Source organism: Bombina bombina, chromosome 1 (assembly GCF_027579735.1).
Source record: "Bombina bombina isolate aBomBom1 chromosome 1, aBomBom1.pri, whole genome shotgun sequence".
Classification (NCBI taxonomy): Eukaryota; Metazoa; Chordata; class Amphibia; order Anura; family Bombinatoridae; genus Bombina; species Bombina bombina.
Window position 1 is genome coordinate 1,044,439,038 of NC_069499.1, and position 19,331 is coordinate 1,044,458,368.

Here is a 19,331-nt window from a genome sequence, read left to right on the forward strand (position 1 = left end):
CCTGTCTGGTTCCGTTCAGAATCTTAATGGGTGTGGAATGGTGTCCGATAGCTCTTATGCATGCAGAAGGATTAGAGTACATATTTTTAAGTGCTACCAGAAAGGGCCCATGTATCCCCCTCCCCTCCAGCATCGTCCACATATATTGCCAGTCCACTCTGTCGAATGCCTTCTCCGCATCCAGTGATAGGAGCAGAGAAGGCACTCCTCTGTCAGTCAGATGGTCCGTTATTACCGTCATTCTCCTTACGTTGTCAGGGGCTTCCCTACCCATAACAAAGCCCACTTGGTCTGGGTGAACCATTGTCGGAATTATACGTTTCAGTCTGTTGGCCATCACCTTAGTCACAATTTTAATTCTTCCCTGGTTTAGGTAAGACAACTATTTTAGCTTGGAGAAGCTCTGTAGGAATTTCATGACCCTCCATAATATGATTTGCAAAGCAAACTAGATGGGGGACCAGAACCGACCTAAACAGCTTGTAGTACTCCCCAGTAAACCCGTCTGGTCCTGGTGCCTTCCCTGGTTTAAGATCTTTAAGAACTGTCAAAATTTCCGCCTGGGTAATCTTAGCATTTAATGCTTCCCGGTCCCCCTCTGAAACTATGTCCAATCGCGTGGAGTCTAAAAAGTCCTTCTGTAAGCGTTGTGTATTGTCGTCATAAATTACTTTTTTGCCATCATATAGATTTCCATAGTAATCTGCAAATGTATCAACAATCTCCTGAGGGTGGGAGGTGAGGAGGCCAGCTCTATTGTGCAGAAGTGCTATCGAAGAGGCCTGTTGTGCATCTCTGATTTTTTTTGCCATGTATTCATCAGGCTTGTTTGCATACAAAAAATAGTTTGTTTTCAATCTATGCGCCGCCCTAATGGAGTGTTCGTTCAAATATTTTGCTAGGGCCTGTCTTTTTAATTGTAATGTGTGAAGGGTAGCTGCAGACAGCGACATTTTGTGGGAACGTTCTAATTCAGCTATCTCAGTATACAGCTGTGACAAGTGCGCCTGCGTTTTCTTATTATATAATGTTTTTTCTTTAATAAGCAATCCACGGATTACTGATTTATGTGCTGCCCAGATTGTTATGGGGTTAGAGGTAGAGTCTAAATGTATATTCCAGTATTCTCCCAACGCCCTTGTTATGCTGTTTTTAGTTTGGGGCTATTTTTGTTTTTTAAATAATAAGCTATAACATTTTGAAGTTACTGAAAATAACCGTTATGAAGTCCTCACTCACCGCTCCTGCTCTGGGAGTGTTTTATCGGCTAACAGTTCATCATCATAGGAAGGGCTACAAACGCCCCCGTTCCTCCCATTACTGCTCGTTCACAAGCTTCTGTCTGTCAAGTGTTTCTCGCCAGCTACTGAAACTGTGCATGCGCTTTAACAGAGATATGCTTAAGACTGGATTGCATGCCCAGTATGTCTCTAGCAATCCCTGTCAACCAAAGAATGCACACCCCTGACGCTAAAGGAGCTACGTGATCGATATACAGGGGATGGATTAGTATTAAGAAGCATGTTAAAAATTCTATATACACACACGCAAGTACTGGGCGGTCGGCGTTTACTCCATACATGTAAGGTTAGCGGTTTGTTTTATGTATGTTATAAATGTTTTAATTGTGAGATACCGCTAGACTGTCAAAGGCATTTAGTAAAATGATATCCAAAATCCTACGTTTACTGTCCCTTTAACCTATAACATTTTTTGAGTCGATTGTCCCTTAAAGCTGTCAAAAAATAATTTTACAGGCCATAAATTGGAAAATATAAACCCATGATTTATGACCCTTTTATAAAAAACAAAATTTATGCTTACCTGATAAATTTCTTTCTTTCTTGACACGGTGAGTCCACGGAATCATCAATAACTGTTGGGAATATCACTCTTCGACCGCAGGAGGCGGCAAAGAGCACCACAGCAAAGCTGTTAAGTGTCACTTCCCTTTCCACAACCCACAGTCATTCGACCGAAGGAAAAGGAGAGAAATAACAAGGTGCAGAGGTGCCTGAGGTTTATATAAAATAACTGTCTGAAAAAAGGGAGGGCCGTGGACTCACCGTGTCAAGAAATAAATCAAAGTTATCAGGTAAGCATAAATTTTGTTATCTTTCTTAAGACACAGAATCATCAGTTACTGTTGGGAATCAATACCCAAGCTAGAGGACACAGATGAATAGGGAGGGAAAGAAAGGTAACCTAAACAGAAGGCACCACTGCTTGCAGAACCTTTCTCCCAGAGGAAGCATCAGCCAAGGCAAAAGTATCAAATTTATAGAATTTAGAAGAAGTGTGCAAAGAAGACCAAGTCACGGTCTTACAAATCTGTTCTACAGAGGCCTCATTCTTGAAGGCCCAAGAAGAAGACAACGCCCTAGTGGAGAGAGTTGTAATTCTCTCAGGAGGCTGCTGTCCAGCAGTCTCATAAGCCATACGAATAACGCTTCTCAACCGGAGAGGAGAATTAGCAGTAGCTTTCCGACCTTTACGTTTACCAGAAAAACAGACAAACAATGCAGAAGATTGACGAAAGTCCTCCGTAGCCTGTGGATAGAATTTAAGAGCCCGCACAACGTCTAAGTTTTAAACGTTCTTTATGAGAAGAAGGATTAGGACAGAGAGAAGAAACCACAATCTCCTGATTAATATTTCTGTCCGAAACAAACTTAGGAAGAAAACCATGTTTGGTACGGAGAACTGCCTTATCTGCATGAAATATGAGATAAGGAGACACAAACAGCAATGCTGAGAGTTCAGAAACCCTCCGAGCAGAAGAAAAAGCAATAAGAAACAAAACTTTCCAAGATAACTTAATATCTATGGAATGTATAGGCTCAAACAGAGCCTATTGTAAAACTTTAAGAACAAGATTAAGGCTCCAAGGGGGAGCAACTGATTTAAATAGAGGCCTGATTCTAACCAAAGCCTGACAAAAGGATTGTACATCCGGCATGTCCGCCAGACACTTATGCAGCAAAAAGAATGCAGGAATCTGACCCCTCAGAGAACTGACAAAACTTTTCTCCAGACTTTCCTGAAGAAAGGAAAATGCTAAAAATCCTGACTCTACTCAAAGAGAAGCCTTTGAATTCACACCAGTAAAGAAATGTATGCCATATCTTATGGTAATTCTTTCTCGAAACAGGCTTGCAAGCCTGAATCAAAGTCTCAATGATCTGCCCGCTTAGACAAAACTAAGCGTTCAATCTCCAAGCAGTCAGCTTCAGAGAAAGAAAAACAGGATGAAAGAAGGGACCCTGAATCAGAAAATCCTTCCTCAGAGGCAGTCTCCAAGGTGGAAGAAATGACCTCTCCACTAGGTCTGCACAATAGATCCTGTGAGGCCACACAGGGGCTAATAGAATAACCGCAGCTCTCTCCTGTTGATACGGTCAAAGACTCGTGGAAGGAGAGAAAACTGAGGAAACAGGAAAGCCAGCCTGAAATCCCAAGGAACCGCCAGAGCATCTATCAGAACTGCCTGTGGATCTCTTGACCTTGAACTATTTGCCAAAACCAACTCTGCACCCCCCATTTGAGGCTTAAGTTGGATAACACCTCCTGAAGGAGTTACCACTCCCTAAGAGAAAAGGCTATCTTCTCAGGAAATTCGCTTCCCAGTAGTCAACTCCTAGAATGTGGACTGCAGATCGACAACAATTGTGAGCTTCCGCCCACTGAACAATCCAAGTCACCTCCTACATTGCAAAGGAACTCAGAGTTCCTCCCTGGTGGTTGATGAAACCATTGAGGCGATAATGTCTGACTGGAACCCAGTTAAGGACAACTGAGGCCAAGTCATCAGAGCATCATATATCACTTCCAAGATGTTAGAGAGGAGAGCAGACACTTCAAAGTCCATAATCCCTGCTCTTAAACAAGACCCAGACTGATTCACAGCCCAGCAGGATGGCATTCGTGGTCACAACACCCAGGAATGTCTCTAGCAGCACACGCCCTGAGACAACAACTTCTGAGAAAACAGAAGATAGAGACTCTTGTCATATGGAAGATAGCAAAGGGAATGATGTCCAAGATAACCATCAGACCGATTCCCTTCATACACTGAGTAACTGAAAATAAAACAACTGCAACTGGATTCAAACTCCCAACCTTCTGGTTTACCGGACTGCAAGAGCTTGCTTGTTGACCGGATAGAGGACTTTAAACTTCCGCTTTGGAAGGCTAGCTGACACCAGAAGCACTGATCAGAAAGCAGAAGGTTATGGGTTTGAACCCAGGCAAAGCTCCTGCTTCGGGAGCGGTGGAGCCAATCACTACGCCACATATCCCTGCAGTGATAGGAAAGAAAAGGGATAATTCTTGATTATCTGACCTCTCTTAGAATCTTCTCCTATGATTTAGAAGATATTAAAGGCCAAAATAAAATCACCCTTGTAGATGGGACAAAGGAACTCTTCTCCAGATTTATTTCCCATCGATGAGAAAGCAGATTGGACAAGATCTCGTGAAAGATAGAGAGAGTGCTTGAATAAGGATGACACCTGAAGAAGAGCACCCCTGAAATACCCCACGACCATAAGGCCTTTCTAGGATGACAAGACTCAAACTTGAGAAGATCCCAAATAATGGGAACAATAAAGACACATCCTTCAGGTCTATGTTCGATCTAAACAGGTCCTCTTGAACCAAAGGGGAATGGATACTACTTTGGAGGACAAACCCGAGAAAAACGAGGTAAATACCTAGATTCTATTCCCAGACTGGGACTGGAACTATAACTCCTAGAGAGGAAGGACCGGAACACAACTCAAGGACAACATCTCATCATACCTGGACTGCAGATACTCTAGAATGAGAAATCTGCCCCTGGGAGGAAATCTTAGATAGGACTCTGAGAAACAAGACTGACCTTGCTGAAATAGAAAACCTTACTTTAGTCTTACTCCCTTGACGAGTGGAAGGAAAATCTTTTTTCACCCGACACATCAGGAGACAATTCTGTCCAAACAAGGTCTCATCCCTGAAAAGAAACACCAGAAACATGGAATTGGAGGAAAGATAAAAAAATTGAACCTGCAACTGCAGAACTATAAAGCCTAAACTGTACTGCTAAGCAACAGGTAGGCTTCTTGTCTGAACAAGATTTCGGCCACTAGCACAGCAAGTCTAATAAGACAAGACATTGTTCTAAATGAACAATTAAACCTCCAGCTTCACATCCTGGGATCCGAAAAGAAGCACCATAAGGATCGAAGTTCTCAGAGCCGTGGTACGGGAGACGGGGAGAAAGGTATCCCTAGCTTCTCCTAATCCTAAGAAAAAATCCAAGGCACGTCTAGAAACACTTCCTCTTAGGAAGGAACATTACAAAACTTTCAAAGGTTGACAACGATAGGGTATCAATGTTGTCCAAGTAGCCAAAACCTCCTTTAACAGTACACGAGGTGTGCAAGCATACATCTGAAAGAACTATTTCAACGTCAGATGAAGGAATTATACTGTCCAATTCTGAGATTTCACCCTCAGAAACTACCGGTGAGTCCTCCTCACCACACTTAGGAAAGAGACCTAAGCAGTACAACATGGAGCAGCAACCGTACTATCTGAAAATGAAAAATGTCCTCTTGCCCCTTTTTCCTAAAAATAAAGAAAAACAGGTAAGTCCGCAGATACCGCAAAGGGTACCTGAGCTGCACGTTCTGTAGGCACATAACTCCTCCAGGAGATTAAGAGGAACCGTAGAGCACTGGGTGTGACGCCCATGAGGCCTGGGACGTTTGAGGAGAAAGCTGTGACATTATCAGAACAGCATCATCCTAAAAGACATGGTTTTCAGTGGGCAACAACTTATCTCACCATAAAAAAGTTACAGCTTAAGCAAGCAGCACAGAGTTGTCCAGAGAAGTAATTTGTACTTCCAAACATAAAATAATTAAAATTATTTTAATAAACATTTCAATATTAAATATGTAATTATGTACTGGCACTTTAAGGACACAGCTAGTGCTCCTAAAGTAAAAAAAGGCATAACCTGATTGCACTTCTCAATCATGAGAAAAATACTAGCACTAAGCTAGGAAAACACAATTATGCCTACATTGCCCTAAAGGGTTAACGGTAAAACAAAGGAGGCACGGTATGCTGATCGTATATTATATCAGCTTATCCTAACTGTGTACCACTGTGAAAGAAGAAAATAACCTGTGAAGAAAATTTGCAGTATCACAATATTAAAAACAACTGCAGCTGTACTTGTCACCCTGCACCAAGTCGGGAACTACAGCGTAGAATCGGGTCACGTGACCCGCCGACAGGAAAAATATATTGCACACAAAACGCGTGCCATTAAACACAGAGCAGAATTAACAGACCTTCCCGCCACTAGCATGCATGGCGAAAAACCTTTCCCAACCACCATAGCGGTAAAAAACGGAAAAACATGCATAATATAGAAGGATCTTAGTTCCGTTCACAGTGAAATACAAAACTTCTCATAATATGTATATTAAACTCACTAAAGTTAATTAATAACATGCTCTCTAGGAGAATCTCACAAAGATTATTCTTGCTGCCAAGACCGCAGTAGAAAACTACACATCAGAATAAAGGGATCTCCATACGAACAGTGCTTAGACTGTGTAGACTAGGCTGCCATGTACAAACACCCACTTGTGAGAATAGTGCAGCCCAAATAAAGTACGAACACATAATACTAAATATAACGCCAGTAGCTTGCTTAGCTTAGCCCGTATCACATTCATAAATAAGTATATACTTAGCCCCATCAAGTAATAACCTCTGGTCTCTAAAAGTCACACAAACATGCCCGCTCCTTGCCTGTCAGTATCCTTCCAAAGGATACAATTGTCCAATAATATGCTGCAGCTCACGATAAATGTGCACATTCTCCCAAGCCTCGAAGATAAAAAAGGCACTTACCTGCAGGCTTGCCGTCTGGCAGGAGGACAGCACACGAGGTACGGAAGGAAGCCACTCCATACATGGACTTGTGAAAAAGGAAAGAACAAAGTAAATCTACTTTGGCTTTCATATACCAGGGCAGCAACATATTAAGAAAACGCAGTGAGGCCCACCCCACAAGTTCTCAACTGCTTTAAAGCAACCACTGCCCTAATGAAGAGACTAACGTGCAGTACGGCTAGACCCAATCCTTGAAACAAGGGAGAGAGCAGAGTAAACCTACTCTTTCTTAAAATAATAAAATCTTGATTGTAGTGAAATTTCTTCATTTCTGCATCAAGGCAAACAGAATGACTGGGGGTTGTGGGAGGATAAGTGATACTTAAAGTGCTAGTAAACCTAAAAAATAATGTTATATAATAGTGGACATAGTGCAGAATTATATAACATTATATGAGTGCTAGATTTATACAACCGAATATATCCGGTGAACTTTTATAAAAAAAAAAAAACACATAATTTATGCTTACCTGATAAATTTATTTCTCTTGTAGTGTATTCAGTCCATTACTTATGGGATATATTCCCTTCCCAACAGGAAGTTGCAAGAGGATCACCCAAGCAGAGCTGCTACATAGCTCCTCCCCTCACATGTCATATCCAGTCATTCGACCGAAACAAGACGAGAAAGGAGAAACCATAGGGTGCAGTGGTGACTGGAGTATTAATTAAAATTTAGATCTGCCTTAAAAAGGACAGGGCGGGCCGTGGACTGAATACACTACAAGAGAAATAAATTTATCAGGTAAGCATAAATTATGTTTTCTCTTGTTAAGTGTATTCAGTCCACGGGTCATCTATTACTTATGGGATACCAATACCAAAGCTAAGTACACGGATGATGGGAGGGACAAGGCAGGAACTTAAACGTAAGGAACCACTGCCTGTAGAACCTCTCTCACAAAAACAGCCTCCGAAGAAGCAAAAGTGTCAAATTTCTAAAATTTTGAAAAAGTGTGAAGCGAAGACCAAGTCGCAGCCTTGCAAATCTGTTCAACAGAGGCCTCATTCTTAAAGGCCCAGGTGGAAGCCACAGCTCTAGTGGAATGAGCTGTAATTCCCTCCGGGGGCTGCTGTCCAGCAGTCTCATAGGCTAAGCGTATTATGTTACGAAGCCAAAAGGAGAGAGAGGTTGCCGAAGCTTTTTGACCTCTCCTCTGCCCAGAGTAAACGACAAACAGTGAAGAAGTTTGACGAAAATCCTTAGTTGCCTGTAAATAGAATTTCAGGGCACGGACTACGTCCAGATTGTGCAAAAGTCGTTCCTTCTTTGAAGAAGGATTAGGACATAATGACGGAACAACAATCTCCTGATTGATATTCCTGTTAGAGACTACCTTAGGTAAAAACCCAGGTTTAGTACGCAGAACTACCTTGTCTGAATGGAAAATCAGATAAGGAGAATCACAATGTAAGGCGGATAACTACGAGACTCTTCGAGCCGAGGAAATAGCCACCAAAAACAGAACTTTCCAAGATAAAAGTTTAATATCAACGGAATGAAGGGGTTCAAACGGAACTCCTTGAAGAACTTTAAGAACCAAGTTTAAGCTCCACGGAGGAGCAACAGTTTTAAACACAGGCTTAATCCTAGCTAAGGCTTGACAAAAGGCCTGGACGTCTGGAACTTCTGAAAGACGCTGGTGCAAAAGAATAGACAGAGCAGAAATCTGTCCCTTTAAAGAACTAGCTGATAAGCCTTTTTCCAAACCCTCTTGGAGAAAGGACAATATCCTTGGAATCCTAACCTTACTCCATGAGTAACTCTTGGATTCGCACCAATACAGGTATTTACGCCATATCTTATGGTAGATTTTTCTGGTAACAGGCTTTTGTGCCTGTATCAAGGTATCAATAACTGACTCTGAGAAGCCACGCTTTGATAGGATCAAGCGTTCAATCTCCACGCAGTCAGTCTCAGAGAAATTAGATTTGGATGATTGAAAGGACCTTGTATTAGAAGGTCTTGCCTCAAAGGTAGAGTACATGGTGGACAGAACGACATGTCCACCAGGTCTGCATACCAGGTCCTGCGTGGCCACGCAGGCGCTATCAGAATCACAGATGCTCTCTCCTGATTGACCTTAGCAATCAGTCGAGGGAGCAGAGGAAACGGTGGAAACACATAAGCCATGTTGAAGAACCAAGGAGCTGCTAGAGCATCTATCAGCGTCGCTCCCGGGTCCCTGGACCTGGATCCGTAACGAGGAAGTTTGGCGTTCTGGCGAGACGCCATGAGATCCAACTCTGGTTTGCCCCAACGATGGACCAGTTGAGCAAAAACCTCCGGATGGAGTTCCCACTCCCCCGGATGAAAAGTCTGACGACTTAGAAAGTCCGCCTCCCAGTTCTCCACGCCTGGGATGTGGATCGCTGACAAGTGGCAAGAGTGAGACTCTGCCCAGCGAATTATCTTTGAGACTTCTAACATCGCTAGGGAGCTCCTGGTTCCCCCTTGATGGTTGATATAAGCCACAGTCGTGATGTTGTCCGACTGAAATCTGATGAACCTCAGTGTTGCTAACTGAGGCCAAGCTAGAAGAGCATTGAATATTGCCCTTAGCTCCAGAATATTTATTGGGAGGAGTTTCTCCTCCTGAGTCCAAGATCCCTGAGCCTTCAGGGAATTCCAGACTGCGCCCCAGCCTAGGAGGCTGGCATCTGTTGTTACAACCGTCCAATCTGGTCTGCGAAAGCTCATGCCCCTGGACAGATGGACCCGAGATAGCCACCAGAGAAGAGAATCTCTGGTCTCTTGATCCAGATTTAGTAGGGGGGACAAATCTGAGTAATCCCCATTCCACTGACCTAGCATGCACAATTGCAGCGGTCTGAGATGTAGGCGCGCAAATGGCACTATGTCCATTGCCGCTACCATTAAGCCGATTACTTCCATGCACTGAGCCACTGACGGGCGTGGAATGGAATGAAGGACCCGGCGAGCATTTAAGAGTTTTGATAGCCTGGCCTCTGTCAGGTAGATTTTCATTTCTACAGAATCTATCAGAGTCCCTAGGAAGGAGACTCTTGTGAGTGGTGATAGAGAACTCTTTTCCACGTTCACCTTCCACCCATGCAACCTTAGAAATGCCAGAACTATCTCTGTATGAGATTTGGTAATTTGCAAGCTTGACGCCTGTATCAGGATGTCGTCTAGATATGGAGCCACGGCTATGCCTCGCGGTCTTAGAACCGCCAGAAAAGAGCCCAGCACCTTTGTAAAGATTCTCGGGGCCGTAGCCAACCCGAAGGGGAGAGCTACAAACTGGTAATGCCTGTCTAGAAAGGCAAATCTTAGGAACCGATGATGATCTTTGTGAATCGGTATGTGAAGGTAGGCATCCTTTAAATCCACTGTGGTCATGTACTGCCCCTCTTGGATCATGGGTAGGATAGTCCGAATAGTTTCCATTTTGAATGATGGAACTCTTAGGAATTTGTTTAAGATCTTTAGGTCCAAAATTGGTCTGAAGGTACCCTCTTTCTTGGGAACCATGAACAGATTTGAATAAAACCCCTGTCCTTGTTCCGTCCGCGGAACTGGGTGGATCACCCCCATTACTAGGAGGTCTTGTACGCAACGTAGGAATGCCTCTTTCTTTATCTGGTTTTCTGATAACCTTGAAAGATGAAATCTCCCTTGAGGAGGAGAAGCCTTGAAGTCCAGAAGATATCCCTAAGATATGATCTCCAACGCCCAGGGATCCTGGACATCTCTTGCCCATGCCTGGGCGAAGAGAGAAAGTCTGCCCCCCACTAGATCCGTTTCCGGATAGGGGGCCATCCCTTCATGCTGTCTTAGGGGCAGTAGCAGGTTTTCTGGCCTGCTTGCCCTTGTTCCAGGACTGGTTAGTTTTCCAGGCCTGTCTGTAACAAGCAACGGTTCCTTCCTGTTTTGGGGCGGAGGAAGTTGACGTTGCTCCTGCCTTGAAATTTCGAAAGGCACGAAAATTAGACTGTTTGGCCTTTGATTTGGCCCTGTCCTGAGGAAGAGTATGACCCTTACCTCCAGTAATGTCAGCGATAATTTCTTTCAAGCCGGGCCCGAATAAGGTTTGCCCCTTGAAAGGAATATTAAGCAATTTAGATTTAGAAGTCACATCAGCTGACCAGGATTTAAGCCATAACGCTCTGCGCGCCTGGATGGCAAATCCGGAGTTCTTAGCCGTTAGTTTAGTTAAATGTACAATGGCATCAGAAACAAATGCATTAGCTAGCTTAAGTGCTTTAAGCTTGTCCATAATTTCATCCAATGGAGCTGAGTGAATGGCCTCTTCTAGAGACTCAAACCAGAATGCCGCAGCAGCAGTGACAGGCGCAATGCATGCAAGGGGCTGCAAGATAAAACCTTGTTGAACAAACATTTTCTTAAGGTAACCTTCCAATTTTTTATCCATTGGATCCGAAAAAGCACAACTATCCTCCACCGGGATAGTGGTACGCTTAGCTAAAGTAGAAACTGCTCCCTCCACCTTAGGGACCGTCTGCCATAAGTCCCGTGTAGTGGCGTCTATTGGAAAAAAAATTCTAAATATAGGAGGTGGGGAAAAGGGCACACCAGGTCTATCCCACTCCTTGCTAATAATTTCTGTAAGCCTTTTAGGTATAGGAAAAACATCAGTACACACCGGTACTGCATAGTATCTATCCAGCCTACATAATTTCTCTGGAATTGCAACTGTGTTACAGTCATTCAAAGCCGCTAAAACCTCCCCTAGCAATACACAGAGGTTCTCAAGCTTAAATTTAAAATTAGAGATCTCTGAATCCGGTTTCCCTGGATCAGATCCGTCACCTACAGAATGAAGCTCTCCGTCCTCATGTTCTGCAAACTGTGACGCAGTATCGGACATGGCTCTTGTAGCACCAGCGCGCTCTATTCTTACCCCAGAGCAATCGCGCTTGCCTCTTAATTCTGGCAATTTAGATAATACTTCTGTCAGGGTATTATTCATAATAGTAGCCATGTCTTGTAAAGTGATTTGTATGGACGTCCCTGATGCACTTGGCGCCACAATATCACACGCCTCCTGAGCGGGAGGCGAAGGTACTGACACGTGAGGAGAGTTAGTCGGCATAACTTCCCCCTCGTTGTCTGGTGATAATTCCTTTATAGATAAAGACTGACCTTTATTATTTAAAGTGAAATCAATACATTTAGTACACATATTTCTATGGGGCTCCACACTGGCCTTTAAACATAGTGAACAAACAGATTCATCTGTGTCAGACATGTTTAAACAGACTAGCAATAAAACTAGCAGACTTGGAAAACACTGTAAATAATTTTACAAGCAATAAAGAAAAACGCTACTGTGCCTTTAAGAAGCACAAAAAAAACTGTCACAGTTGAAATAACAATGAACCAAATCAGTTATAGCAATCAAATTTTCACAGTAAATGTATTAAGTTAGCAGAGCATTGCACCCACTTGCAAATGGATGATTAACCCCTTAATACCCAAAACGGATTTTTATAAGCAGTAAAGAAAAAAAAAAAGTTTTTAATACAGTCAAAAACCACTGTCACAGGTCTGCTGTGACTGATTACCTCCCTCAAAATGACTTTTGAAGTCCCTTAAGCTCTCTGGAGACGACCTGGGTCATGCAGGAAGAAGCAGGAAGACTGAGCCTGAATTTTTACTGCGTCAAAAAAGCGCTAAAATAGGCCCCTCCTACTCAAAATTACAACATTGGGAGTTTCAGTTAACTATTTCTATGCAGAAATACCGGTCAGCCATGTGGAAAAAAATTTATGCCCCAATAAGTTTTATCACCAGTGTACCTCACAAAACTAATAAACATGCCAGCAAAATCGTTTTAAACATCCTTTTTTTTTTTTTTTTTTAAGGAGTATGAATCTCTATTGATAAGCCTGATACCAGTCTTCCTACTGCATTTAAGGCTTATAACATCACTTCAGTATTAATAGCATTTTCTCAGTCAAATTCCATTCCTTAGAAAATTACTTTACTGTATATATTTAAATCAGCCTGCTAACAGTCACTCTCACTGTATTAAAGGCTTTACTTACATTACATCGGTATCAGCAGTATTTTCTTAGTCAATTCCATTCCTTAGAAAAATAATTTACTGCACATACCTTGTTTGCAGGATTCCAGGCACGCTATTCCCTTTCTGAAAGTTACACCACTCCTCAGAATGTGCGAGAACAGCCAGTGGATCTTAGTTACTTCTGCTAAGATCATAGAAAACGCAGGCAGATTCTTCTTCCAAATACTGCCTGAGAACAAACAGCACACTCCGGTGCCATTTAAAATAACAAACTTTTGATTGAAGAAATAAACTAAGTATAAAAACACCACAGACCTCTCACAACGTCCTATCTAGTTGAGTTGCAAGAGAATGACTGGATATGACATGTGAGGGGAGGAGCTATGTAGCAGCTCTGCTTGGGTGATCCTCTTGCAACTTCCTGTTGGGAAGGGAATATATCCCACAAGTAATGGATGACCCGTGGACTGAATACACTTAACAAGAGAAAACAGGGTTTTCCAGACCCGCCCTCTGTGCTCTACTGAGCGGGTCTGGTTTTCCCTCAGAACGCATCTGGCCAGCGGTCTAGTAACAGCCCGGCCCGACCGCGCCATTACACTTGCTGGCCAGATGCGCTCTGAGGGAAAACCAGACCCGCTCAGTAGAGCACAGAGGGCGGGTCTGGAAAACCCTGTTTTTTTTTATAAAAGTTCACAGGATATATTAGGTTGTATAAAGCTAGCACTCATATAATGTTATATAATTCTGCACTATGTGCAGAATTATATAATTTTTTTTAGGTTTACTGGCCCTTTAACAGCTTTGCTGTGGTGCTCTTTGCCTCCTCCTGCTGGCCAGGAGTGATATTCCCAACAGTAATTGATGATTCCGTGGACTAACTGTGTCTTAAAGAAATAACGTTTAGCTGCCTTTGTACTTTAAAAGGAACAGTCTAATCAAAATTAATCTTTCATGATTCAGATAGGGCATGCAATTTTAAACAACTTATTAATTTACTTTTATCATCAAATTTGCATTATTCTCTTGATATTCTTTGTTGAAAGCTAAACCAAGGTAGGCTCACATGCTAATTTCTAAGACCTGGATAGCCTCTTCTTATCTCAGTGCATTTTGCCAATTTTCTTACAGCTAGACAGTGCCAGCTCACGTGTGCCATATAGATAACATTGTGCTCACACAATGGAGTTACCTAGGAGTCATCAACGATTGGCTAAAATGCAAGTGTCAAAATAACTGAAATAAGGCGCAGTCTGAAAAGGTTTAGATACAAGGTAATCAGAGGTAAACAAGTATATTAATATAACCCTGTTGGTTATGCAGAACTGGGGAAAGGGTAATAAAGGGATTATCTATCTTTTTAAACTAAAAAAATTCTGGAGTAGACTGTCCCTTTAAAAAAAAGCAGTGTGGCACCCCATAGAGGGAGGGGGGGGGGAGGGATACAATGCAAATAGGTAGGATGATTACATAAGAATGTTTTGTTTCATAGAGGGACTCAAGTTAAAAAGAATATACTTACAGCAAATTTTGATAATACATAGGCTCCAGCTCCGACTCCAATGCCAATAACGCTTTGGAGGCTGCAATAAAACAGATGTGTGTATGTACTAGTGTTTTATACATTCTTAGTCACATTTTGTATCTGGAGATGCTAAAGAATGATAGGGTGGGCAAACTAAAACGTTGCTGTAATTTCTTTTCTTTTTTTTTTTTTTTTTTTTATCAGGTTTCATACTATTTGAATCTCATTAAGGCTTTTTTATTCCACCGTCTGAGAAATTTGCAAAGAGGAATAGACAGCAATATTACAAAGAAAAATATTTTTAATAGATATTCTATTTTAGTCTATTATTTTAAGCATTCTATATACACCGAACTGGTGTAGAAAATCTATGTAAATTAAATAAAAAAATAAAATAAAAAATAAATAAATGTGTTGTTCTAATATTCAATATACCCCACTAACATAAGAAAAGGAATAAAAAAGAAGAAAGGTATCAGTTCAAATTCTGACAGTATGATTCTTATATATGTGAAATGGCAAATTTAGGTCCCAAAAGACTGGATGCATTATTGCAACTCTCATTAAAACAATAATGAAAGCAGCAGAAACCTGAAAATTTTAATTTGAATAATAGAAAACATTATTGCAACATACTTGAATTGGCAAAAAACAAAAAATTATGCTTACCTGATCATTTTATTTCCATCGTAGGGGGGGGGGGGGGAATAGAGTCCACGGCTTAATTTATTACTTTTGGGAATATAGAACCTGGCCACCAGGAGGAGGCAAAGACACCCCAGCCAAAGGCTTAAATACCTCCCCCACTCCCCTCATCCCCCAGTCATTATGCCGAGGGAACAAGGAACAGTAGGAGAAATATCAGGATATAAATGGTGCCAGAAGATTAAATTTAGAGGACACTGAATGAAACCGGGAGGGTAAAAATGCGGACCCTAATCTGAGGGCACCACAGCCTGTAAAACCTCTCTCCCAAAAGTAGCTTCTGCTGAAGCAAAAACACCAAATTTGTAAAAGCTTGTAAAGGTGTGTAAGGAGGACCAGGTAGCCGCCGTACAAATCTGCTCCATAGATGCCTCATTCTTGAAGGCCCAAGACGAAGCTACAGCTCTAGTTGAATGAGCCGTAATTCTCTAAGGAGGCTCATGTCCCGCTGTCTCATAGGCCAAGCGAATCAAGCTCCTCAACCAAAAAGACAAAAGTAGTAAAAGAGGCCCTCTGCCCCTTGCGCTTCCTGTAATACACCACAAAAAGAGATGTAGACTGTCTAATATCCTTTGTAGCCTGAAGATAGAACTTTAAGACACAAACCACATCCAGATTATGAAGTAACCTCTCCTTAGAAGAAGAAGGGTTAGGACACAAAGAAGGAACAATTGTTTCCTGATTGATGTTATGGTTAGACACCACCTTGGGAAGAAACCCCAAACCGGTGCGAAGAACAGCCTTATCCGCATGAAAAAACAGGCAAGGAGGATCAAATAGCAAGGCAAGGCAAGCCTACAGGAAGAGAACCTTCCAGGACAGAATCCTAATGTCAATGGAATGCATAGGCTCAAACGGAACCCTCTGCAATACCTTAAGGACCAAGTTTAAGCTCCATGGGGGAGCAGACTGCCTAAAGCCAGGCCTGATTCTAGACAGAGCCTGAATAAAAGATTGAATGTCAGGAAGCTCAGCGAGTCTCCTGTGCAACAAGACTGATAAATGCCAAAATCTGTCCCTTTAAGGAACTAGCGGCAAGACCCTTCTACAAAACCTCTTGGAGAAAGGACAGAATCCTGGATACCTTCACATTGTGCCAAGGATATCCATGCTTCTCACACTAGGATAAGTAAGTCCTCCACATCTTTTGGTAGATGCAACGAGTGACTGGCTTCCTTGCCTGAACTAGAGTGTCAATCACACTTTCAGAAAAACCTCTCTTGGCTAAGACTAAGCGTTCAATCTCCACGCAGTCAGCCTCAGAGAAACAAGATTTTGATGTTGAAAGGGACCCTGTTACAGCAGATCCCTGCGACAGGGTAACCTCCATGGCGGAGAGGATGACATCCCCACCAGATCCGCAAACCACGTCCTCAGCAGCAACGATGGAGCAATCAGGATGGCCGAAGCTCGCTCCTGTTTGATGTGTGCCACTACATGAGGTAGAAGTGGTAACGGTGGAAAAATGTAAGCTAGGCTGAATCCCAAAGGCACCACTAAGGCACCTATCAGCTCTGCCTGGGGATCCCTCGACCTCAACCCGTATCGGGGTAGCCTGCAATTGAGTCTGAACGCCATGAGGTCTATCTCGGGTATTCCCCATCTGAGACAAATTTCCACAAACACTTCAGGGTGAAGAGAACATTCCCCCGGATGGAAGGATTGCCTGCTGAGAAAGTCCGCTTCCCAGTTATCCACACCTGGAATGTGAATCGCTGAAAGCGAGCAGCTGTGGGACTCTCCACTCCAAAATCCCAGACACCTACCTCAATGCTAGGGAGCTCCTCGTACCCCCCTGATGGTTGGTTGATGTAAGCCACCGAGGTAATGTTGTCGGTCTGGAATCTGATGAAGCTGAACAACTCCAGATGAGGCCACGCCCTCAGAGCATTGTAAATTGCTCGAAGTTCCAGAATATTTAATCGGAAGGAGAGAGTCCTCCCGGGTCCATTTTTCTTGTGCCATCCTGGCACCCCAAACAGCTCCCCATCCTACGAGACTCGCGTCCGTGGTCACAATCTTCCAGGACGGTCTCAAGAAGGATGCCCCCAGGGACAGATGCTCCAGACGGATCCAACAAGAGAGGGAGTCCCTAGTCTGAGCATCCATGGATATCCACTGTGATAGATCTGAATGATCGCCGTTCCACTGTCTCAACATGCACAATTGAAGAGGTCTGAGATGAAAACTGGCGAAAGGGATGACGTCTATGCTGGAGACCATGAGCCCGATCATCTCCATACACTGAGCCACCGAAGGGCTTGAGGAGGACTGAAGGTCAAGACAGGTGGTCGCAATCTTCCTGCGTCGATCTGTGAGAAATATTTTCATGGTCATAGAGTCTATTATCGTGCCCAGGAACTCCACCCTGTTGCTGGGAACCAGGGAACTCTTTCCTGAGTTGATCTTCCAACGGTGAGATTGGAGCAAGAAAAGAAGAGCCCTCAAATGATCCTCTGCGAGTCTGAACGACAGTGCCTGGACTAGGATGTCATCCAAATAGGGCGCCACAGCAATGCCCCTGGCTCTGGCCACTGTAAGTAGCGCCCCCAGAACCTTCATGAAGACTCTCGGGGCCGTTGCCAGACTGAAGGGAAGGGCCACAAACTGGAAGTGTTGGTCCAGAAACGCAAATCTTAGGAACTTGAAGTGGTCCCTGAGAATGGGAACATGTAGGTAAGCATCCTTCAAGTCTATAGTTGTCATGAACTGTCCCTCTTGAACTAGGGGCAGAATAGATCTGATAGTTTCCATTTTGAACAATGGAATAGCCAGAAACTTGTTTAAACACTTTAGGTCCAGAGTCGGGCGGAACGTGCCCTCCTTCTTTGGAACCACAAAAATATTTGAATAGTACCCTAGACCCCTTTCTGCTTGGGGTACTGGTACGATATCACAGAGAGAGGAGAGATCCCTCACAGTCTAGAAAGGCCTCTCTCTTTTCTGGTCTTGAAGACAGGTTTGACAGAAGGAATCTGCCCCTGGGAGGATGGGACCTGAATACTATCCTGTAACCCTGGGCAACAACCTCCATAACCCAAGGGTCCTGAACGTCCTGCAACCAGGCCTTGGAGAAGAGAGACAATCTGCCCCCTACTTGGTCTGGAGACCGGTTGGGGGCCGCCCCTTCATGCCGATTTTGTCTCAGCGGGCTTCTTGTGCTGCTTGGACTTGTTCCAAGACTGAGCAGGCTTCCAAGTTCCCTTGGACTGATCCTCTTTTGCGGCGGGCTGCTGGCGCTGGGCCTTGTCCACACGAAAGGGACGAAAAGTAGATCCTTTAGGCTTAGCCTTCTTATTCTGCGGTAGGAAAGCTCCCTTGCCTCCCGTAAAAGTGGATATGATCAAATCCAATCCTGGACCGAACAGAATCTTTCCTTGAAAAGGCAGAGACAACAGCCTCGACTTAGAGGTCATGTCTGCCGACAAAGACTAGCCACAGAGCCCTGCGAGCTAAAACGGAGAATCCCGAAACCTTTGCGTTCAGGCGTCACAAATGAAAGAATTTGCGACCCTCAAAGCCTTAATCTTATCCTGTATCTTGTCCAATATGTCGCAGCTCCGGCAACGGCAGCTACAGCTGCTACCGGTTGAAAAACAAACCCCCATGTGCTGAAACATCTTCATCTTAACAAGTTTTCCAACTTTTTATCCATGGGCTCTTTAAACAACAAACTATCCTCGAGAGGAATAGTTGTCCACTTGAGCGTGGAAATAGCACCATCCACCTTAGGGACAGTCCCCCACAGCTCAAGCTGAGAGTCTGGGACGGTGAACAGTTTCTTAAAGGAAGAAGGGGAAAAGGAAGAACCTAATCGCTCCCATTCATTCTTAATAATAATAGCCATCTTAACAGGAACCGGGAAGGTCTGAAACACCACCCTGTCCTCGTACACCTTATCAAGCTTAGGAATCGAAGGTTCCTCTGGAAGCTTTGGTTCCGGAACCTCCAGAGTAGCAAGCACTTGCTTCAGCAAAAAGCTCAAATTCTCTATCCTAAACCTAAAATCAGGCTCCTCCGCAGCCGGAGGAAGAGATTACATGGACTCTGACCCAGAAGGAACCTCCTCCAAAGAGTTGGAGTGGGCCTCGTCATCGTATAATGCCTCTGAAATTTCCATAGGCGTAGACAACCCC

The 19,331-nt window shown here is 43.5% G+C and overlaps 1 protein-coding gene across 3 annotated transcripts in view; it reads right to left on the reverse strand.

Annotated features, from left to right (window-relative positions):
* Positions 1–19,331, reverse strand: part of NDRG3 (NDRG family member 3) — a 398,435-nt gene that overhangs the window by 201,852 nt on the left and 177,252 nt on the right. For all 3 annotated transcript variants that reach the window (XM_053721374.1, XM_053721302.1, XM_053721225.1), the window contains exon 7: positions 14,488–14,548. In XM_053721374.1, coding sequence (XP_053577349.1) covers positions 14,488–14,548 — 61 coding nt within the window. The remainder of the gene's footprint in view (positions 1–14,487; positions 14,549–19,331) is intronic.